The following is a 23,593-nucleotide window of genomic DNA, read 5'->3' as shown; positions in this document are numbered from 1 at the left end:
ATGAGAGGCAGTACTCCTCCCCATTTTCTTACGGGCGGGGTCAAGGTAGAATAAGATCACTGTACGCCCCTGAAGTGGGGCTTTTTGCTCTTTTTACCCCTAAGGTGAACTGACCGAAGCCTCAGCGCTGAATCAATATCTATTCTCTGTGTACCAAATAAATATCCAAAATGTGAGAAATTGTCATATGATTTGTGCGTAGGTGAACTACCCTTTCCAAACGGTATAAAGATCCTGGGCTGAAGGAGAGGAAAAGATTCCTCCTTCACAAATTGGGGGCTCGTCCGGGATACCAGGAAAGGAATGTAATTACACTGGAGGAGCATCTCTTACAGTCAGCGGCCGCAACTAAGTAAAAGGTGAGCAGAAAACCTCTTAACCAAATTTTTGCATGTCTTATGAGACATCTCGTGGCTGTGAGAGCATGTTTCAACAGTAGTACTGTTTGTAAGAATAAAACACAGAGAATACGTACGGATTAGTCTACCAGAGAAGGGTTTAGAAGGTCCCCTCGTCCAGATAGTCAGGCTGGATATTGCCTGATTGGCTGGATGTAAAAGCTGCCCTCTGAGTTTATGAGAAAAGGCCAGAAAAGAAGATAAGATAAGAAAAAGGGCCGAGTGCACGGTTAAGAGGCCGGAGGGGTCTGATCAGCCCCCAAAAAGGACCGCCGTCTAGGAGTTAAGGGTTTAGAAGGTCCCCTTTGTCTAAATATTCAGGCTCGTAGATCGCCTATGTATTCAGAGAATAGAAGCTGCCACTCCGAACGCCCTGTAGCCAGACTAAACGAGTTAGGGTTTAAAAGGTCTCCCTTTGTCGGAATATCTAGGCTTGTAGATCGCCTAGGTATTCAGACAATTAAAGCTACCACTCTGAGTGTCTGAGTAGATAAGACTAAAAGAGTTAGGGTTTAAAAGGTCTCCCTTTGTCGGAATATCTAGGCTTGTAGATCGCCTAGGTATTCAAACAATAAAAGCCACCACTCTGAGGGTCTTGAGTAGAAGAGACTAGGAATCAGGGTTTAAAAGGCCTCCCTTTGTTTGAATACTTAGGCATGTGGATCCCCTGGGTGTTCAAAGAAAAAAAGCTGCCACTCCGAGTGCTCGAGTAGAACAGACTAGGAGTTAGGGTTTAGAAGGCCCCCTTTGTCTGAATATTTAGGCAGTGGATCCCCTGGATATTCAGAGAATAAAAGCTACCACTTCGATGTCTGAGTAGATAGATAGATTACTTAATTCATCCCCGAAGGGAAATGAGGTAAGGGAGTAGGAATAGGAGAAGTACAGGAGAAGAATTTAGAGGTCTCTCATTCAGACGATTTGGGCCCGATATTGCCTGTGTGTCTGAGTGTAAAAGACACCCTCTGAGGTAATAGAATAAAAAAATAAGAAATCATTATAAAATAGCAGAAATAGAGAAAGATAAAAGAGCCTAGGAGGTTTATGTAGGTATTAAAAAGGTGTTTTTTGTTTTTACTGTTGTGAGTGAGATCTTCAGAGCATGCCGAAGCAGCGGGTGGACGGAAACCTAACAGTGATAACATAAGTCCACTGTCTGTTGAAGTAAGCTGTTCAATGGTCTAAATAAGCTCTGGTGTCGTGACCGGGTCCTTACGTGAATGGTCACTTGGGCTGAGAACTCGGGACATAGTGTGCCGTACCTCTCAGCTGGCCAGAGTGTGTGAATGAGAACACAGTATGTGTGATTCAGGACACAGCTGAACCAGGGACTTTAGGAGCCCATATAAAGGAAAGGAGGGACAGAATAAAAGGATCCTTCCTGGAGAAGAGAGCAAAACAGTAGCTTAAAGATTTTGAAAAATGGTGCAGAGACGTAACAACAGATGGTCTGTTCGGTGGCTTAGGGGGGGCCCCCCCACCGACAACCACTCTATACGGGAACTCTCTAAAATATAAAAACCAAACAAAGACAATTGATTCAGCTGATGACACAATTTGAAAAATCGGGAAGGTTATCAAAGGGAAAGAAAGAAAATTAATGAAGAACTCTAATGAACAATATAGCCCAAATAATTTGTTTGTACTGATGCCACAAATGATTGTAACCAAAGGCATGCTTACATGTGAATTAAAAACCCACGCCAGAGGAGGCTGTTGAGCAAGCATATAAAGAAGCGGTAAGAGATGAGCAGTTAAAAGAAATGAAAAGTACGTTGAATGAATTAAAAGATGAGACTCCAAATTAACCGTTAAAGCCAGTGAAGTAGAGTCAAGGACAGAGTATGGAGACACAGGAGGGAGTGAGGGAGATAGAGCATGGGGGTTAAGAAAGTGGATGACAGGGACATGATAAGATATCTGGAAGAACAAACAACCAAACCATATGATACAACACAACTAACAAAGGTCCTGAAACAGTTGGGAGAGCAAGCCACAGAACGGATAGAAGCCTTGGAAGGATTAGAACACGGGCCGCAACACAGTTGTAACAAACCGCGTCCTAAACACACTAGTACAGAAACAAAAATTATGGAGCCAGACCGAAAACAAGCTGTTCTGTTTTACAATTGGACAGCGACACAGAACAAGGGGGGGGCTACACCAACATACATGCTGTATCCACGTGACTTGACCCAAGATACAGAACGGGTATATGGACAAAAAAGGGACAGGTCATTATTAGCTGAGGTCTGGACAGAAGAATGAGGCTCCTGATCAGTTCCCCCTGATAGAAACTAGGACCAGTGTGGGACAAATAAAGGAGAGACAGTACAACCCACTGTCCTATGCAGACCAAGCACTGCTAAAAACCACACTGCCAGAAGCCACAAACGGAGGAAATAACTGGATAAGAGAATTTCTAAAAACCTTTAGTGGGCAGGTGCTGGCCATGGGAGACGTAAAAGCGTGTTTGGTTGCACACTTGGAACCCCATGAATTAGCCCGGTTGGAAACAGTCGCCGGAACCGTACAGGTCGTTACAGCGGAACCTCTTGAATGCCTGGCCCCCAGGCTCTGGGTGGCTTTGAGAACTCAATACCCAGTAAAAACTGACTCTAATCAAATGAAAGATATCTACAAAAAGCCCAGGGAAGCAGGGAAGGAGTATATAAACCGTTAGTAAAAACTATGGGAGGGTTACACAGGGTCCAGCCCATTAGCTGACTCGCTACAGAGACTGTTTAAGCAAGCCGTGATAAAAGGACAAACAGGTGCGGTTAGAGAAGAAATGGAGAAATTGGTAATCGGAAACAGCATGCCCCTGGAAATGTGGATTGTCACTTTGGTTCACCACTTAGATCGGGAAGATGAGAGTAAAAAGAGACATACAGGGAGTTTGAAAAACTTAATATGCAGCTGCTGCAAGAACAGTTGAAGGAGCTGAAAGACAAGGTCACTGATAAAATTAAAGAAACCAAAAAGATTAAAGCCCAAATGCCTGCTGTATCTACAGCTCTGCTTAGTGGCCAAATTCAAATACCCCTGCCAGCAGATGAAGGGCCGGTACGCATATATCAAATGTATCAACAATATCCCCCAGGTGGCCAATACAGGGGAAGCTAAGAACTTAGGACCTATGATAACACAAGCTATTGATGCAAATGATTGGCAGGCAGTGACAGGGACCACGCTAATGGAATACAGTCCCTCTTGTAAATGCTACAAGCTAAAGTATAATGGAACAATGCCAGAGAAAACACTGACTCTGAATTGGCTATGCAACTCTTGAAACAAATACCAGACGAAGTGTGGGCAACTGGACCTTTTGATGTAGGACATTGCAGAGAAATACCTCCTATCATACTACAGATGAAAACACCAGAGATCATAAACCAACCTCAATATCCCCTATCGAGTGAGAAGGTAAATGGAATCAGTGGAACGATTGAAAGCCTGCTTAAAGCTGGAGTATTGATACCATGTAAGTCCGATTACAACACACCTATCACTCCCGTGGCTAAACCAGGGAGGGAAGATCATAGGTTAGTGCACGATCTCAGAAAAATAAATGCAGGATTAAAGACTTCACATTTTGAGACACCCAACCCATACACAATGCTCTGTAATCTAGATCAAAAATTTAAATGGTTTATGGTGATGGATCTATCAAATGCATTCTTCTGCATCCCTATAGCGCCAGAGTGTAGACACCTGTTTGCGTTCACTTTTGAAGGGAAGCAATATACCTATATTAGATTACCACAAGGCCTCACGGATAGTCCTTCCCTGTTTAACCACTCACTATGGGTTCTAAGGTCCAAATTCCAAATTCCAAAATCTGTTGTATATTGCAATATGTTGATGACATTCTAATCTCAGGCGAGACTGAGGAAAACGTAGCACAACTGACAACCACTTTGCTTACATGGTTAGGGGAGAAAGGGTTACATATCAGAGTATGCTGAAACTGGGTCCCCTTTAAGGAGACTCATTACAGATACAGGACATAGCCAGCTAAAAGCTAACCTTACCTGGACTAAGGAAGCAGAAGAGGGCTTCATCACCTTAAAACAACAGCTAGCACAGGCTAGTGAGCTCGCCGCTCCTGATTTGGGGAAAATGTTTGAACTTGATGTGAAAGAAAAAGATGGTTTTGTGAGCCCCGCACTGTGGCAGCCCGGAGCTCAAGGGAGGACCGTGTTATGCTATTATAGCACTAAATTAGAACCAGTGGAAAAAGACCATCCTACTTGCACCAGAGCACCATGTGCTATAGCTAAAACACCAAAAGGGACAGCTCACATCACACGAGGACAGGACATCACAGTACACATAAGCCATGCGGTAACAAGCTACATTTAAAGCCAAAATGTTCACCTTAAGCCAACAAAGGACCAGTAGAATGCATTATGTCAGTTCATGAAGGAAGAAATGAATGAGACTATGAAACAGAAAGTCATTAGTGAAGTAAGAGTATGTAAGAGTATGTAAGAGAATGAGTACGTTGAGTATGCAAGCTAAAGCAGCCCCTCATGAAAAACAGGCGTGGGTTGACAAAAGAGAAAAAAAAATGTGAAATAACAGGCATATGGAGGTCACATGATGGGAGAATTGTTACCTCCTCTACCTTACTGATGATGTTATGTGAAGAGGGACATAAAAGGGGACATCAATCAGGGAGAAGGCTTACTGAAATGATAGGGGGAAAAATGGTGGCATCCCTATCTATCAGAAGTGTGTAAATATTTTGTAGATACATGTTCCAGTTACTCCAAGTTTAACCCACGAGCAACTCTTAAGATGGGGATGGGAGCGTTTCCCGTCCCAAACAGACCATGGCAAGAAGTGGTGATTGACTTCACAGACATGGGAATTAATCAAAGAGTAAAAGGCTGTAGATATTTGCTTGTTTGTGTTGATACTTTTTCTAGATGGGTGGAAGCTAAACCCACCACAACTGAAACAGCTCAAGAGGTCATAAATTGGTTGATATATGACTTAATACCTTGCTACAGGGTCCTAGAAAGTATCTGTTCGGATAATGGGACCCATTTTATAGAAGAGTCCTTAAAGTTGGACAGAGGCTAAACCTCTGGTCCTATTCCCATTGAGATCCAGCCCAAGTGACACAACAGGACTCTCGCCTCACGAGCTGAAGAAAAATGCCCTGTCCATTCACAAATAACCTACATAGTGGTGAAGCTCCTGACCTGGCCAGTCAGGAGAAAGAGATGCAGGAAGCAGTTTAGTTTTTGTCTCCCTGGATACAGAAAATCCTTAAAAAAGGAGCCCACTGGAGCTCCACCAGAGGAGATAAAAGAAGGAGAGTGGATTTACAGAAGAGTGTTCCACAGGACGTGGGAGGAGCCAAGGTGGATCGGCCCGTTCAAGGTAGTATCATCAACTACATATGGTGTGAGAGTCTGACTGGATGAGGAGCAGACTAAGCTAAGTAAATATTGGCGCAAAACACACTGTAGAAAAGGACTGCCGTCCACAGAGAGAAACCTTAGAGAAATCAGAAAGCACCTAAGGGACATAGGCGAAGAGACAGAGGGAGAATAAGATGATGACCTACAGGTCATGGCTTACACTGGCCTGTTTGGCAGTGGTAAGTCTAATAGCGGCCGTGCTGTTAGTATGGCTAAATGTAGAGGAGAGATCACAGATTAAGGAAAAGGATGCTGTAAGTATCCGCCACAAAATAATTATTCCAACAGGGGGACCTAAAATTTGAACACGATGAGAAACTCACCAAGATCAATATATACAGAAGTACGAGTGCTTGAGCTTTATTATGAACGGGGTACCAGATAAGTATAAATTAGCTGATCAGATCGCAGCCGGGTGGGGAATCCACATTCCTCTGGATCACCCCTAACAAAAATGTGAAGGGAATAAATTATTTACATTACAATATCTAGAGATTGGCAAACTATACAAGAGATGGGTCTCTTACTGCACACCAGAATAGACTTGCTTCTGCTCTGATCCTGACTGAAAAGGGAGGTGTCTGTAGCATGTTTGGAGAAGTGTGCTGTACATTCATCCCCTTCAATACTGCCCCTGATGGATCCCTGACCAAAACCTTGAGAGGCCTTAGAGCCCTCTCGAATGAATTAAAAGAACATTCTGGGGTCACAGACCCCTTATCTGGCCTGTTTGACAAAATCTTTGGTAAATTGGGAAAAATTAGTAGTTAGCGTAGCTACCTCACTGGCTATTGCATTTGTGGTGGTTGCTCTGTGTGGTTGTTGTTGTATCCCATGTACTAGGGCTCTCATCGTGCGGTGTATCGACAAGGCGCTGGGGAATATGGAGTTCAAGGGAGCGCCACCAGCGCATCAGATGAACCTAGCAGAGGGCGTGCCTCTGCTTGATCCAAGTGCTGAGATACAGGAGAGGCCATTCCAATATTCAGATGGGGACTCTGACAATGAGCCTGACCTGGATGATGTAGTATGAGCTCAGGGTCTACAATAACTGATCTTACTATGTTAGAATAGCATTTTGCTTTGTGGCTTGCTTCTAGGCTTTGGCTTTTGATATATACGTATATGTGCATTTTATACACATATAGTGAATGTTAGTTAATTTTCCAAAGATGTTGCACACACAACCTGAGCCTACCGGAGAGATGGCAATGTGTTTGGGGGAGCACGTTCACGTGAATGCTGGAAGGAGACCCAGGTTACAAATATAGTTTAGATTGCATCCATACACCCATTTCATACTGGGTTTTTACATTACATGATAATTTAGGGGTGGCGTACCCTTAAGGCACGCCAACAGGGGGATTTGTTGGGTTTAAAGGGGTTAATAAGGCCTTCAGCCTGTGTATCAACTTGGGAAGAATCAAGTAGAATGTTACTTATGCTATCTCACCATATCAATCGTTGTGTTTAGCTTCGCTACAGCTTACTCACAGACTAGGACACATTACACCCAAATATCTCACATGCTGGAGACCAGATAAAGCCAATCGGCTACACATAGAAACTCACTGACACATGAGAGGCAGTACTCCTCCCCATTTTCTTACGGGCGGGGTCAAGGTAGAATAAGATCACTGTACGTCCCTGAAGTGGGGCTTTTTGCTCTTTTTACCCCTAAGGTGAACTGACCGAAGCCTCAGCGCTGAATCAATATCTATTCTCTGTGTACCAAATAAATATCCAAAACGTGAGAAATTGTCGCGTGATTTGTGCGTAGGTGAACTACCCTTTCCAAACGTGTATAAAGATCCTGGGCTGAAGGAGAGGAAAATATTCCTCCTTCACAAGTCCATACACTTAGACATATCAGCCTGCATGGTAACCATCTCACCACGGAATACCGCGACCTGTGCATCCACCAGAGCCTGTGTCTTGCTTGTCAGCTAAGATACCACGTCCTCCATGAGTGAGGGGATAGCCTCCTTAATAGCTTCTGTGACTGCTAGCTTAACTAGCTCAGCGAGCTCCACATTGTCAGTTAAACGAGTTGTTGCTGGCTGTTTATTTGTCGTTTTTTTCGAACTTGCTGCCATCTCAGTGTGCACAAAGTTTCCACAAAACAGAAAAATTAACCGAAGCTTAAAAGGTAGCGTTGGGTATGAAAATAAAGTATAAGTATCGGGGGTTTCTGTGGAGCGACGAAACGAAGCGTCTACATCCCTCGCGATGGTCACGTGACCCTCCATCTTCTAGTTTATTGAGGGGAGATCTGCTAACACAGTTTAGGTCGATTATTTCATAACCAATAGCATTTATTTTGTTTTTGGCAAATTTCATGATTCTAAATTTTTTTCTTTCTCTCTGCAGATAAGTGGTGAGAGCTGATTTCATGTCATAAATCGGTGGTTTAACTGGTGGCCACTCCTTTCCATGCTGAACTGTTTAGGGAAGCAGTGCGCTCTGCAGTACAAGAAACCTTAGTCAAAGAACCCAATGTTGAGCAGCTACCAAGGTGCAGTGGAAAGGCACTCAGTACAAAAGGGGACTCCTGTGTTTAAACCAAGGTGAGGCACTTGGCATTCGGACAGATTGAGCTCATGCTGTATACTTTATTGTTACACCTCATGATGTGTCCTATATGCCAGCATTTGCATTGTATGAAGTGAAACAAGCAAGACAAAGCATGAAATGTTGGAAGCCTGAGCGGAAACTAGATTATTACCATTTGCCTGTGTACAAGCTTTGTGGGACAAGACTAATTTCACTTAAGCATAGCACTGTTGACTCCGAGTCACCTGGAGTTTGAAAGATTAAAATCTGACAGTAACAGTATTTTTCATCCCTTCTAGTCCTCCTAGTCATGGATGCAGAGAGTCCGCTTCTGTCTTTCATCAAATCAGTGCCTAAACTGAGAGACCCTAAGCGTTTGCTGGAGCATCTGCAATGTTTAGGAGTTGAGGACCTGAGCTACCTGCAGGATAGTGACCTCCTTTCTGTCCTGAAGTAGCAACACCTGATCTGCTGAAACAAGCCGTGCAGAAAATGAGAACATTTAATAAGGACATGGGTGAAGGACCATACGTCTTTTTGTATCCTGACTGCTCAGAGGTGGGCCATGTGCCTGGGACAGAAAGGCCATTCAAATTGACTGAATATAAAAAGGAAAATGGGAAGGCATATTGCAGGATCACTTTTTTCCTTTGCCTAGAAACACACTTTAAAGGAGGTTTGTGGATTTCATAATTCAATTTTTTTTTTTACATATTTACATACTCTAGCTTACATAATATTAATTATGTGTTGGCTTTTTTGTTTTTACCATAGTGGATGATACCCCAGACTCTGATTCCTCAGATTCTGAAATTGTGATCACATCCAGCAGCATAGCTCAATTCAATCGGGCTGACACTGTGGTACGTTGATTTTTTTTTTACTCTTTTTGTTTGTTTAAATTACTTCTTTTTTCATTTTGATTGATTTATCATTTATTTATTGGACATATATTTGAGCATTAAAGCATTAAATCCATATTCTGGTCAATATTTTACAAGAACCAAGTTTTGTTTTGATTATTTCTATGTTAGCATTACAAAAACACAATCTTTCACCATTGATATATACTGTATGTGGTAAGGAAATGATAATGGAAGCTGTTTAATATTGTAGATAATTGTATGCTTTCCCTCTCAGGTGTTTGAACCACAAAACCAAAGTACACCCAAGCGCAAACCTGAAGATAAAGGGTGAGTAATAATTTTCACAAAAGAAGTCATTTATCTTTATGTTGTGTGTGTGTGTGTGTGTGTGTGATGTGATTAGCTGAGAGTATTTGCTATGGTGAACATAAAGTACAAAATATCGTACATGTAATGTGATTTATAACAAAATAATCTCTTATTTACAAATCTTTCCTCTACCTCTAAATGTTTCTCAAAACTCCACATATTCATAAAGGTAATGATTTTATTAATTGTATTGTGTTTCAGAGATGCTCCTGGGAATTCAAGCACAGTTCAACCTGGACAGGTATTAAGGCAGACTGTGCCAGCCATGTTTGTTGCTCTCAGTGTTATTTTAGACCTTTTAATTTGTTTTTCAGATTGTAATATCTGAGCATGAGGATCTGGAGCCACATGAAGCAAATCCACACAGGACTACTTGCTACAGGTTAATAAAAAATGATGGTGACTCAGTTAATTTTCATTAGTTGATTACGTTTTGTCATGTTATGTTTTAACATGCAAAAGTTAATTTTCCAACAGTAAATACACAGACCTGTATGCACCGTGTATTGACGAAGAGGATGAGGAGTTGGTTGCAGACAATATGAAGAGTGTACAACACACACCAATGTAAACTGAGCTATTGGCACTCTGTACAATATTTCTGGTCTTTAAATAATTTTTGTAAAAGTAGAAAATCCACTAATTAGGTCCTTTTTGTCATTACAGCGAGAAGATGAACATTACACTACCTGACATTATTGCCAACCTATCGCATCCCATTGATCATGAAAGAGTCAGCAGGTTCAACATCTCAAGAACTAATGTTTGGGATGGAGCAGTCAGAGGTTTCAAGCGTACAACATACTCTGAAACCTGTGACATGCTGGTCAAATTTACTGATGATGCTGGTGTATTAGGGTCAAAGACGTATAAGGATTTTAAAAGTGAAAAAAAAAATCTAAATCAGCTGCTATTAATAATAATAAAAGAACAACAGTACAACATCAAATCAATGTCTAAAAACCTACAGCTACTGAATTGATTAACATGTCCAGTGTCTCTAACAGAGGACATGTGCTGGGTAACAGAATACCTTCATTATCCAGGAAGGACATATCGTTACCCAGGAAGGACAAAACAATGTTTTTTCTTTATAATCAGGCACTAAACTGGGTCTACTGTGTAAAACATTAGCTTAATCTTCAACACATCAATGTCATATTTCACATGAAATAGGTCATTTTAAAATTTAAAAAATTATAACTGTGTTATTAGCGTTATCCAGAAAGACACATCATGGTGATACATCACATACCACTGAGCGAAAAGGTCAAAATATCAACATTTTAAGAGAGATTTATTGATATTGTCCTCTCTTTTGGGGGTCCTTCAGAATCTGTTGGCTGATACAACACCCTGTAATATGGCTGTCCAAATCCAATTATGGTCATATAGGAACTTTATGTGTGATACACAGGAAGGACATTTGAGAATCCAAAAATGGGGACAAAAGTATTTCTTGAATAAAAATGTAAATGAGCTTAGTGTTGTTACTATATTTGTAGGTATCATTACAAACACCAACACAATTATGCCCCAGTGTATCATTAATGCCTTTATTAAGATTTTTGACATTTTTAGCATAATTTTGCTCTTTGATCTTTAGCCCGGACGTTATCCAGGAAGGACAGTTTTGTACTTTTGAGCTAAATAGGTCCTTAAATTTTCATTTCTTACAGTAAATACTCATATGAGCAAGTAAGGTGGGGAGAATTGAGTAACAAATTGTACTTTTTAAATTTTTTTATTTATTTTTACTATTATAAATATGCCTCTGACACCACAATTGACATGTCTCGTCTTTGACCCATTAGAAGAAGGAATTGACAAGGCGAGAGTTTTTAACTCTGCTAATGAAACCATTTTCATTTTTAATGGACCAGAAGGACATCAGTTCTTGGTCTACAATGCAAATGGTATGCATAGGGTTAGATGTGTACTATACTAATGGTTAATGATTAATAGCCATATATATCACGTGACATATACTTAGTTGCTTGAGTTTCATCTTAATACATTATAGTGTACATAATACATTGCATGTTTTGAATTTGCTATATGACTTCATTCACAGCTGTTAGGGAGGATGAGTACTACCTGGCAGGAAAGATGATTGCGGTGTCAATTGTGCATGGAGGTCCAGGACCCCATTTCCTGTCAGAAGATCTTGTACATTATCTTGCTGGCCAGCCTTCATTTAAAGCAACAGTTAATTCAATAACTGATGAAGAAATAGGGAAAGCAAGAGGTGAGAATAGCATAAGGCTGCAGTGTGGTATAGCAGAGTATTACATAGTCTCTGCAGTGTTTTGAAAAGATTTTTACTTCCTTAATCAGATACACAGAATTGTCTTCATTTATCATTTTGTGATTGACTTGAGTGGTTATATTTCTTTTTATGGTATTCAGATTGAGAATGCTGCTTCAGTTGATGCTCTGCGAGAATTTACCATGAGACACAGCACAATGTTACAGACAGCAGGTTGTCTGAAACATGTGGCTACTATTGAAGCAAAGAAAGAAATTGTGTCTGACTACCTCCACTTGTATATTATTGACTGCAACTCATCTGTAATTCAATTCAATTCAATTCAATTCAATTCAATTCAGTTTTATTTATATAGCACCAATAACAATACAAATCGTCTCAAGATGTTTCAGAAAAACCAGCCTGCAACCTCCAGAGCAAGTTTGAGGGCAATGGCGGCAAAGAAAAACTCCCTTTTAACAGGAAGAAACCTTGAGCAGAACCCAGGTCAAATGGAGGGACCCATCTGCCGAAGGCCAGGGGGGAGTGAGACACAATGGTTAGTAAATTATAAGAGATAGAAAATAAAATGATAAGATATTAGAGGACAGGAGCCAGAGAAGAAAGAGGAGAGGTCATGTCCTCAGTGCATCGTCCCCCTGCAGCCTAGACCTATAGCATAACTAAGGGATGGTTAAGTCCAGCCCTAACTATAAGCTTTGTCAACAAGGAAAGTCTTAAGCCTGACCTTAAACGTAGAGACTGTGTCTGCCCCCCTAACCCAAACTGGGAGCTGGTTCCATAGGAGAGGAGCCTGATAGCTGAAGGCTCTACCTCCCATTCTACTTTTAGAAACTCTAGGAACCACAAGTAGACCTGCACTTAGAGATCATAGTGATCTGTTGGGACAGCATGGTACTATGAGGTCTTTCATATGTGATGGAGCTAGGCCTTTCAACCCCTTGTATGTAAGGAGGAGGATTTTAAATTCAATTCTAGATTTTAAAGGGAGCCAATGAAGAGAAGACAATACTGGAGTAATATGATCTCTCTTGCTAATTCCTCTCAGTGCTCTTGCTGCAGCGTTTTGAATCAATAGGAGACTTTTTAAAGAGCTACTTGGACAGCCAGACAGTAACGAGTTACAATAATCCAGCCTGGAAGACACAAATGCATGAACTAGTTTTTCCGCATCACTCTGAGAAAGGATGTTCCTAATTTTGTTGCATTAACAAAAGCAGGTGATTAGATAATGAATCTCTGACATGTTTAGAGTCAAATACAATAACTTCAGTTTTGTCTGAGTTAAAAAGTAGAAAATTAGAGGTTATCCAAGCCTTTATGTCTTTAAGGCATGCTTGGAGTTTAACCAGCTGATTAGTTTCATCTGGTTTTATGGATAAATATAGCTGGGTATCATCTGTGTAGCAATGGAAGTTTATGCTGTGCTTTCTAATGATATTGCCTAAGGGAAGCATGTATAATGTGAATAATATTGGTCCTAGCACAGAACCCTGAGGAACTCCATAGCTTACTTTGGTATTTATAGAAGAATTGTTGTTTACATGGACAAACTGGAATCTGTCTGACAGATATGATTCAAACCAGTCTAGTGCAGTTTCTGTAATCTTGATCACACTTTCAAGTCTCTGTAGTAGAATATTGTGATCAATAGTGTCAAATGCAGCACTGAGATCTAGCAGGACAAGTATAGAGACAAGTCCATCGTCTGAAGCCATGAGGAGATCATTGGTAACTTTAACCAGAGCCGTTTCTGTACTATGATGAGCTGTAAAACCTGACTGAAACTCTTCAAACAAACCATTCCTGTTTAAATGATCAACCAACTGATTGACAACAACCCTTTCCAAAACTTTAGAGATAAAAGGAAGGTTGGAAATTGGCCTATAGTTGGCTAAAACATCTGGGTCAAGAGTGGGTTTCTTAAGTAATAGTTTAATTACAGCAGTTTTAAAAGACTGGGGCACATATTCTGTTAATAAAGAGAGGTTTATCTGATTTAATATGGAGGTATTAATTAATGGAAAAACCTCCTTGAGCAACTTAGTCAGGATGGGGTCTAGAAGACAAGTTGATGGTTTAGATGCTGTAATAACTGAAGTGAGCTCAGGAAGATCAATTAGAGAGAAAGAATCCAAATATTGACTAGGTCCTACAGAGGTTTCTAATGCCACTGTACTTACATCTTTGACAGATGGAAGGGTGCTATGAATTTTATCTCTAATGCCAACAATTTTATCAGTGAAGAAGCTCAACAGAGCTGTGACTCTTTGTCAGCCTGGCTACAGTGCTGAAAAGAAACCTGGGGTTGTTCTTGATTTCTTCTATTAATGAAGAATAATATGCTGTTCTAATCTTACGGAGAGTTTTTTTTTTTGTATAAGTTGTTAAACTGTCTTTCCAGGCTATGTGAGCTTCTTCAGAATTAGTGGAATGCCAAATTCTTTCCAGCTTTTTCGAACTGCCTGCTTTGAACTACACAACTGTGAATTATACCATGGAGCTACCCTCCTACAATTTATCACCTTCTTTTTAAGAGGAGCAACTAGATTTAGAGTTGTACCAAGCGATGCTGTCGTGCTGTCAACAAAATAATCTATTTGTGATTGTGTTGGATTGTGGTTGCTGACATCCACATCACTGACATAAGGCACTGAGGTAAATACTGAAGGTATTAATTCCTTATATCTAGTTATAGCATCATCGGATAAGTGTCTACAATTGACAGGTAAGATCATATTTGTAATGATGGGATTTTTGTGGGGGGGTTAAGAATGCCTCATGGTCTCCCTCTCTGGTTTATACTAGCATGCATATCTGTAGTATACCTGATATTTGATGTTTGTCTCTTCTTTCCCTGTCTGGTGCCAGTGTAAAAGAGCTTAAGCCACCCTGCTCTCTGTGTCATTCCAGACTTGCCATGTGCAGAGCAAGACATGGGATTCTTTAGATTAGTTATGATCAACACACAATCAATTCATATAAAATCAATTTATAGAATATTTAATAGTTTTCTTTGGGTAATTTAAATGTCATTGTCACTACACAAAAATGAAACATTTGTGTTCACTCTTTAGATTCAAAGATGGTCTTCCAGCCCTTAAGTTTTTCACTGTAGTTAAGCAACACCTTGCTTTGTTGTCCCCTGTCCTGACCCACTCGGAAAAGGGGCAAAATGCTCTTGAACTTGAGAGACTCTTCAAACCTGATCTCAGTCCACCAGGGAATAACAGGAGACTTAAAGAAAGTGAAACTTTGGGCTACTGGATGAACTATCTCCTTGACTGTGAAGGTTTGTAAATCACTCATATTTTTCATAACTAGTTGAGAAAGCACATTGCCAAGGTGCTGAACATTTTTTCTTTGCAGAAGGTCAGGCTGCTGTATCTGTGGAAGATGTTTTCATGTTTGCAACTGGACTGACGTCACTTCCCCCATCTGGATTGGAACCATCAACAAGAATAGAGTTCCTGGATGACTTTCCATTCCCAAGGGCAAAAACATTTTGCCCCAAAAATTCCCCAGGATTTGGATGTTTTTAAGCCATGAGGTGACCCCTGGGGACTCTGAAAAGGTTGTTATTAAAGGTTAAGAATCTTTAAAATGTAAAGATATGTGAGCTTGTTTTTTTCTCACAGTTAACATTTTGGCCATTCTACTTTAGACAAAATAAACAAAAAAGAAGTCCAAGGAAGAAGGCCAAAAGGTTTTTGATCTTTGTACTTACAAAAATGTAATAAATATGCATTACTTTACTAGTACTTGATTCATTTATGTCACCAAAAAACTGTGGGTGACATTCAGACATTCAGTGTTCCACCACTACAAATCAGATTTCAGGACAAAGAAAAAAAAAAAACATCTTAAACACTCTGAAAAAAAAATATAAAAAAAAAATAGCAGGAAGAAAAGAAAAGCCTCAATGAGCAAGCACTTGGCTACTAACTTTGTTATTGTTTTATAGCTGAGCAATTTCTTTTAGCTTCATGTACAGTCCTGTTGCCCACTCCTAGTTTTCTGGCTTCTGTAGAAAGTCCAAGTCCCCCTGCATGTTTGGGTCCCCACATGTAGCTATTGATAGGCTTGCCTCAGGAAAGCCATCCAATTCAGTGTTCAATTTCAAATCCACAGTTTCTGGAGCCAATCTATAGAAGACATAACATTAACTTACATTTAAATTAAAAAATAAGACAGAAGACATCAAAGTTTTACCTGTGTGGTAAGTAGTATAGTTCATTGGGCACTCCTCCTGGACATGATGCTGTTCTGGAAGTGCGAATCCTGTGACTGTTCCACACTCACACACTCATCCAAGTCTTTTCTGAAGAACAGCACCATAGCAAAATCTCAAAAGGCACTGATGCTCATGACTCCCGTTGAAGTATCCTGCATCTCTGAGGTCTGCAAATAACTCCATTCAGAACTGAGATCTATAGACATGGATGTATGACATAATGATATGTCTCTGTGTGTATACATATAACATATATTTAAATATAAAATTACTTTATGAAGGTCACTTACCTTCCCTTTCTGAATATGGACCACCAGGACTCAATGCACTGGTTATTAGTGGATGAGCCATGCATGTGGCTGGACGCTTCAGAGTAGTAGTCATGGTGATGGTGATGTAGGGTACACTGAATCGCAGCCATACTTCTGTTCACCGTGCTGCAATCAGTTCTCAGTCTCATGGGGATGACACCAAGGTTTTGCATGCATGACAGAAAATTGTGAGCAATCACACTTGGGTTATTATTTGTTGGTCTACATTTAAGCCACAGTACTTTACGTGAAAATCCATCTATGCATCCTCAAAGGGCCAGACAGAATGGTTTAAGTTTATCATAGCCATCAGCATGCCACATATAGTTTGGTCCCATTGAATGGTAGGTTCTTCTTATGAACCTTCTGCGTGCTCTCCTCTCGCACAGTTCCCGGAGCAAATTCATCACATCTACTCTCCTCACTCAAGGGTTGTACTTTTGTCTGAGTACCTGCCCCATTGTTCCAACACGAAGTTCCAACCTGATGGCATTAATTACGTCACTTGGAGAGGAATAATCCTTTCTGCGGTACAACCCTGCTTGACTGAGTATACTTTTTAAAGTTCGCAAGCTGATGTTTTTACAATGTAACCTTGATATCATGTCCACGATTACATGGTATGAGTGTCCCTCATTAAAATATTGTGTGCAATAATGCAATGTATCTGGTCCTTCCGTCTGGTTCGTGTCTTTTAAAAACTCCAGAGACCGTCCACCGGAATGCAAAATTGCGGTAACAGATTGAAATGGTTTCCACAAAACGGGCAAAACATCATACAACTCCATATAAACTACACAACACTACTCGCTCAGTACAGGATTTTCAAAACAAACCGCTCACTCAATCACTTCCGGTTAGATCTGGCTTTTGGTTGGATTTTGTAGGAGTTTGTAGAAGTGTTTCAGAGTTTGTAAATTTGTTTCAGAGTTTGTAAAAGTGTTTTGCACTTACCAGCCACCCTAATGAACAGACTGTGACTCGCACAGAAGTCCAATAACTGAACACCAACTGGGTTCATATCAGGCATGCTGTTCTTCCCAATCACGCCGCTCAAAATCACGGTGTCATTGCACACATGCGCGTTGAAGACCCCAAGCAGCACAAGGGAGTCCCCAGTTGGGGACGTAATCCAATGTCTGTCCTAGGGCCTCCAAAAAGGGTGGGTACTTTGAACTGCTGTTTGGCGCATAGACACAAACAACAGTCAGGACCCATTACCCAGCCCAAGGGCACAGTGAAGCAACCCTTTCGTCCACCCAGGAGAACCCCAACATGCAGGCAGGGTGTCTTGGGGCAAGCAAAGATCTGGGCTATGTTTAATAGTGAAAACCAACAACCAACATGGCTAACCGGAGAAAAAAGACTTCAGGTTGCTAGGGAGCATACAGATTGGAGCATATAGATAGACAGACATATAGATAGATAATCTGACATATTGAAGAATGTAGACTGCTTTAATTTCAAGGTATAATCAAGTAATAACATGGAGGAGACATTGTGGGGGCTTAGGCATGAATGGTTTCCAGTGGCACTGTATCACAGATTCATTACAAAGATAGATTCATGTAAAAGTATATTGTCTGCTCAGTCGAGTTCAGCAAAGTTGACTGCAATGACTGGCTCTGCCAAATTAGTCAAATCCAAAAATGTACTTTACTTGGTGAAACAACAAACTATAAAGGCAGACAGCCCCCAAAATACAACTGTACACAATGACACATTTCAAAATTACACACATACAGTAAAATATGAATTACTTAGGATATAATTCAGTATTATCTTCTGTAAAAGAAAGTTCTCATGATGTGACATACATTGTGCTGTCTCATTAAGCAAATCAGACAGTGGTGAGAGTGAAGCGAGTGACATGATGGTACTCCTCCCCAGGATGCAGAAGACAGTCAGGAAATGAAGGCTGAAAACACACACACACACACACACACACACACACACACACACACACACACACACACACACACACACACACACACACACACACACACACACAGGTATTTGTAATATTTGTATAGCTATCTTCACAGTACACATTTATCTTACGTAATTCTTTTAAAGATAAGTACTATGTCTTCTTTTAAGGAGATATTTTGTTACCGACTTGACAGTTTTGACTGTGTCTACAGTCTTCCTCAGAAGCGTAATCTGATGTGTTGCTGACGATATCATTTATCAGCTGTGTAGCTCTGGTTGAGATCATCAAACCACTCCTCGGTAAAACCCCAAAACAACTGTCACAAGACCTCAACAATATCACAGTAGGAAAAAATTAAATATTCATATCACACAACATAGTAACACTATTCAGAAAAACCTGTGTTGATGTTACATTACTGTTGACTCAAAAAAACTTAAAAGTTAAGACATTTTCACACTCTTACACTTTGTTGCGAAATTCACCTATTTTTAGTTCAAAGGCACCATATATAGACATATAGAAGGCTTCGCAATGGGAGATATACTATCCGCAATAATGAGCAGCTTTTTCATGCAGGAACTGGAAACCAAAGCCATCCACTTCCACAGACTATAAACCCACTCTCTGGAAAAGATACGTTGATGACATCCTGGAAAAAACAAACAAACAAACAAAAAAAAACGGACACACAGAAGAACTCATAGATCATTTGAACACTATGGACAACAATGGCAACATACAATTCACACACAAAGAAAACAAATAAACCGGATTTCTCGTCATGCTTCTCTTCACCATAGAGAAGCATAAAAATCAAGGTTTACAGGAAATCCACGCAGATATAAGATTCAGGAAGTCTATATGATAACATCACATACTAATATCTAGGCAATGTTAGAAACCCACTTGACAACTCATTTGAGGATGGTCAACTATTGATAAAAGGATACAGTAATTACAGGAGGGACAGAAATATTTATGGGGGAGGAGTTGCATTCTATGTGCAAAGTCACAATCCAGTCAAGTACAGAGACAACTTGATGTCAAGTGATGTAGAAATATTGTGGCTGCAAGTTCATCACAAATACTTGTCAGGGGATGGAAGTCGGAGGGGGTATCCTCTTTGCAAGAGTGGGCTGTGAGATGGCACGAGTCGCAGTGAAAAAATGTTATATAAACAACTGGGTAGAGGGGATCTGTATGAAGCAAAGTGGGGCAAATACTTAACATTCTTAAAAGGTCCCTGAAAGGGGGTATATAGTGGAGAGATGCAAATTTTCAGTTAATTGTGTATAGATATATAACTGTGCTTCTTATTTTTGTATGAATTTTATTTTGATATTGTTATTTTAATCTTTTTGTTAACAAAATATTTCTGTGCTTATTTTATTTATTTCTGATACTGACTTTCCTTCGAATAATTTTCTTTGTTTAGTTTTGTTGGTTTATTTTACATCATATCTTCATTGATGGAGTCAGTACTTCTGTAATATTTGTACATGAAGGAGCACGGGAAATGATATTGGTAACCTGAAAAGGATTAGCACAGTTGGTGGTGTTTGTTTGGGTGGGGGATTTTTGTTGTTGTTATTGTTGATAATGAAAATGAAAAATAAAAAACTGTTAATCACAAAAAAAACAGCAAACAACCCTCGCTACAGTGGGAGTTAAAGTGTGTCCAAAGACTCCAATGTCAAATGAGATTTTTCAGCATTTTTATCCAAAATTTCACCAAAACATAAACTGAAAATCAATCCAAACTTTTAATAATTTCTGTACTCCAAAGAATGGCTCCACTGCATGTTTTGTTATAATATTATCCATATTGCTTCAACGGTTCAGGAGCCTTAGTGAACCAAAAAACGGCAGAAGAAGAATAAGTATGTACGATTGCAACATAGGAGTCAGTGCGTTGCATTGCCTCCTACATGGCTATTGTTGCTAACAATGTCATCCCTTTATGACCACAGTGTATCCATCTTCTGGCAGATACTTCCAGCAGGATAATGCACTATGTCACAAAGCTCATATCAGACCAAACTGGTTTCATGAACATGGAATTAGTTCACTGTACTCCAATGGCATCCACAGTCACCAGATCTCAATCCAATAGAGCCCCTTTGGGATGTGGTGGAACGAGAGATTCGCATCATAGATGTGCAGTCAACAAATCTGCAGTGACTGCGTGAGGCTGTCATGTCAGTATGGACCAAAATCTATGAGGAATGTTTCCAACACCTTGTTGAAAGTATGCCACGAAAAATTAAGACACTTCTGAAGGCAAAAGGGGGTCCAACCTTTTACTAGCAAGGTGTACCTAATAAAGTGTCCGGTGAGTGTATAAGATTAATAAAACATCCCACCTTTATAATCAATTAACTTTAAACTCTGTTATACATGCATATCCAACAAGACATGCCACAAGACGTTGCTATCAATTGCCTAAAGCTAAAAAAAACAGTGCTGTATTGAGCAATGGTAGCATGGAATGCACTGCCAAAACATATTATTAAAGAAATCAGGCTTCAAAAACCAACAAAAAAGTCACCTAGCAGCTCGTAAGGAATTGAGGTGTGGACTGGACACATACATGCATGCACACATGCACACACATATACACATGGACATATACATTGGTATTCTATTGATATTATTGCAATGATGGTGATTGTTAATAATGACTGTTGCTGTTGGTGATAATTGTTGTTGTTTATTGTTGTTATTGTCATTTATAAGTATTATTCCATTGGCTTTCAGTTTGGTTTAAGGAAAGAATGTCAAGTCCATGAATCCTAATATCACCAAGGGTTATCGTTTTATTGTTGTTATTGTGTTATTCTATTTCTATTTTTACTGTTTTTATTTTATGTGTGTACCCCAGGAAGAGTAGCAGCTGATATGCAGCAGCTGATGGGTATTCCAATGAACACATTAACACGCAGACCAGTACCTCCTCTGGATATCAGAACATCCCAGAGCGCACAAACTCTCATACATCAGAACACTCTACAAACGAGCCAGCATCATCAACAGACAGGAGGAGGAAAACCACATAAGCCTAGAACATGCACTCACACTCTTTCAGTATCCGAGATGGGCCATAAACAAAGAAAAACAACAAGTAAAAAACAAAGAGAAGAAGCAAAAAGAAAGAAGAACAAAATACATCTAAAATGCGCTGGGGGCAAACTGACAAACTGACAGGTCAGCTCGGCCAGATGATAAATGACACATCTGGCTTCTCAGGAAGACTGGAGGCACAGTCGAAACTGTCAAGCAGGTAACAAAACATCTTTAAAAAATTGTCTGAAGATAAGAAAGCACAGTACATACACAGACAAACTGCAAAACACCCTGTTGACTGATACGAAATCACAGTTTCTCAACTCTCAAATCAGAACATTATAAGGAGACAAGAATGTAGGAGATTTGTCAGGCTAGCAGAAGTGGGAAAACTATTAAGTATTAAGGTTTATTGAGCCTTTATCAGCAACGGCAAGTAAAACAAACCAACTAACCACTAGAAAAACACTAAATTCAGCCATTTCCATATTATAAGGCCATGCATTAAATGTTCATCTTTTCAGTAGTTTTTGTACTTGAGCTTAGCAGGCTGTCTTAGTGTGTGTGTGTGTGTACACAAAGTCATATATGTACTCTTTCAAGGAAATAAAAATGTGGGCCCAATTCTCTCACTGCATGTCAATGTGGAGAAATCTGGCTGGAGTCCTGTCATAAACTATATGGAACCAAGCTGTCCAGTCATTTCATTCCTTTGACAACCAAGGAGCAAAATGAAGGAGTGCTTCTCTGTGGAAAAGGTTCAGGGTGAAAACATTTGATGTGTAACTCCCAGAGACAAATGCAGGAACGTGAAACATCTTCAGAAGGAAACTCTAATGGTAGGTGGATTTTCAAGATCCCTTGTAATCAAGAAGGTTGTGTACAAGTTCTCCCTCTCTGGAACGACCTTCCCCACACTGTCCCAGCACCAGTCAAGAGTCTAGGGAAGATGTTCAACCACAGCCTTAAAGACAAAGCTGCCATCCAGAGGAGCAGGAAGAACTTTGAGATCTGGCTAGCAAAGGTAGACAAATCTGGGCTACCAGGTCAAGTCATGGGTGTACCACCATGCGGTCTTCAAGATTCAAGATTCAAGATTCAAGATGACTTTATTGATCCCTGCAGGGAAATTGTTTTGTTCAAGTCTCAAGCAAACAGACAACATAAATGTGACCAGACATAGACATAAGAGTATGAGTCAAGGAGAAAAAATAGAATAAGATAAAAAATAAAAAAAATATTGTAGCGTAAGAATGAGGTAGTAATTACAAGAAAATATTCTGAAAATATACAATCCAATCTACAATCACAGACATGAGATATATATATGTACATTTTAAAGTGTCAGTCGGGATCCAAAGTGTCTCAGTGTTTGTTAAATAAAGTTTCTATAAAGTAAAGTGTCTTGTATGCAGATACAGATGCGCAACAGACAGTGCAATCACCCAAGCCATTAGCCGTTAGCCTGCTGACAGTTAGCGTTGTGTGTTCTGATGGCTGTGGGGATGAATGACCTCCTGAAGTGCTCCATCCTACAGCTCAGTGACAGGAGACGTTGGCTGCGGCTGTTTTCCTGTCCAGCCAGGGTGGGGTGAAGGGGGTGGCTGCTACAGTCCAGGATGCTCTGAACTTTCCTCCTCCCGGGGCGCTAGCGAGCAATGAACGAGTAAGCTGCACCTCCAGATAGCTCGTCAAAAATCCGTTAAAAACTGAACAAAAACGCAAAATTACTGAACATTACCCACTTTTTGAAGAACATAAACGCAGCAGGATTCACGGGAGCATAATATTCTGCTCATTTTTCACAATGGTTAAACCGAGAGGCAAGAAGAACAAGTCACCAGAATCAGGACCTGAAGCCTCGAGCACGCCAAACTCGGAGGCCCCGGAAGCTGACAACAGTAGCATGGATGAACCCTCTAATAAGACGGTACTTGAGGCCATCGGTGCTTTAAGCTCACAGGTGAACCGGATCAAATCAGAGGTCTGCGCTACCACAGAAAACCGCATCAAAGAAGTTTCTGCTACCATCATGGGCGAGATTTCATCACTAAGTGAAAATGTCCAGAAGTCTATTTCGGAGCTCAGAGGCAAATCAGCACGAAGCCACTCTTAAAGAGATAGAAGAAAGCGCTTCATCCCACTCCAACATGCTTTCC

At 40.3% G+C, this 23,593-nt stretch overlaps 2 protein-coding genes across 9 annotated transcripts in view; one reads left to right on the top strand and one right to left on the bottom strand.

Annotated features, from left to right (window-relative positions):
- Positions 1 to 200: 200 nt before the first annotated feature.
- LOC125018456 lies at positions 201 to 15,645 on the top strand. Of its 5 annotated transcripts, XM_047602362.1 has the most exons (10): positions 201 to 359; positions 5,672 to 6,860; positions 8,204 to 8,400; positions 8,686 to 9,062; positions 9,161 to 9,249; positions 9,527 to 9,579; positions 9,823 to 9,862; positions 9,936 to 10,003; positions 10,099 to 10,188; positions 10,288 to 10,613. In XM_047602362.1, the coding sequence occupies exons 4-10, from the start codon at positions 8,879 to 8,881 to the stop codon at positions 10,601 to 10,603; spliced, it is 840 nt and encodes a 279-aa protein (XP_047458318.1). In that variant the 5' UTR covers positions 201 to 359; positions 5,672 to 6,860; positions 8,204 to 8,400; positions 8,686 to 8,878; the 3' UTR covers positions 10,604 to 10,613. The 5 variants fall into 5 exon arrangements, 3 of the variants coding, with proteins under 3 accessions (XP_047458318.1, XP_047458317.1, XP_047458319.1); XM_047602361.1 differs by lacking the exon at positions 5,672 to 6,860; XR_007113946.1 differs by lacking the exons at positions 5,672 to 6,860; positions 9,936 to 10,003; positions 10,099 to 10,188; positions 10,288 to 10,613 and adding exons at positions 14,968 to 15,182; positions 15,260 to 15,645.
- A 2,226-nt stretch (positions 15,646 to 17,871) lies between these two features.
- Positions 17,872 to 23,593, bottom strand: part of galm (galactose mutarotase) — a 70,886-nt gene continuing 65,164 nt past the window's right edge. For all 4 annotated transcript variants that reach the window (XR_007113945.1, XM_047602359.1, XM_047602358.1 and 1 more), the window contains one exon: positions 17,872 to 18,353. Coding sequence is in view for 2 of the 4 variants with exons in the window: in XM_047602358.1 (XP_047458314.1) it covers positions 18,276 to 18,353 (78 nt within the window). In the remaining 2 variants the exon portion in view is untranslated. The remainder of the gene's footprint in view (positions 18,354 to 23,593) is intronic.

Source organism: Mugil cephalus, chromosome 13 (genome assembly GCF_022458985.1).
Source record: "Mugil cephalus isolate CIBA_MC_2020 chromosome 13, CIBA_Mcephalus_1.1, whole genome shotgun sequence".
Taxonomy (NCBI): Eukaryota; Metazoa; Chordata; class Actinopteri; order Mugiliformes; family Mugilidae; genus Mugil; species Mugil cephalus.
The sequence above is the reverse complement of the archived record's forward strand: the minus strand, read 5'-3'. Positions and strand labels throughout refer to the sequence as shown.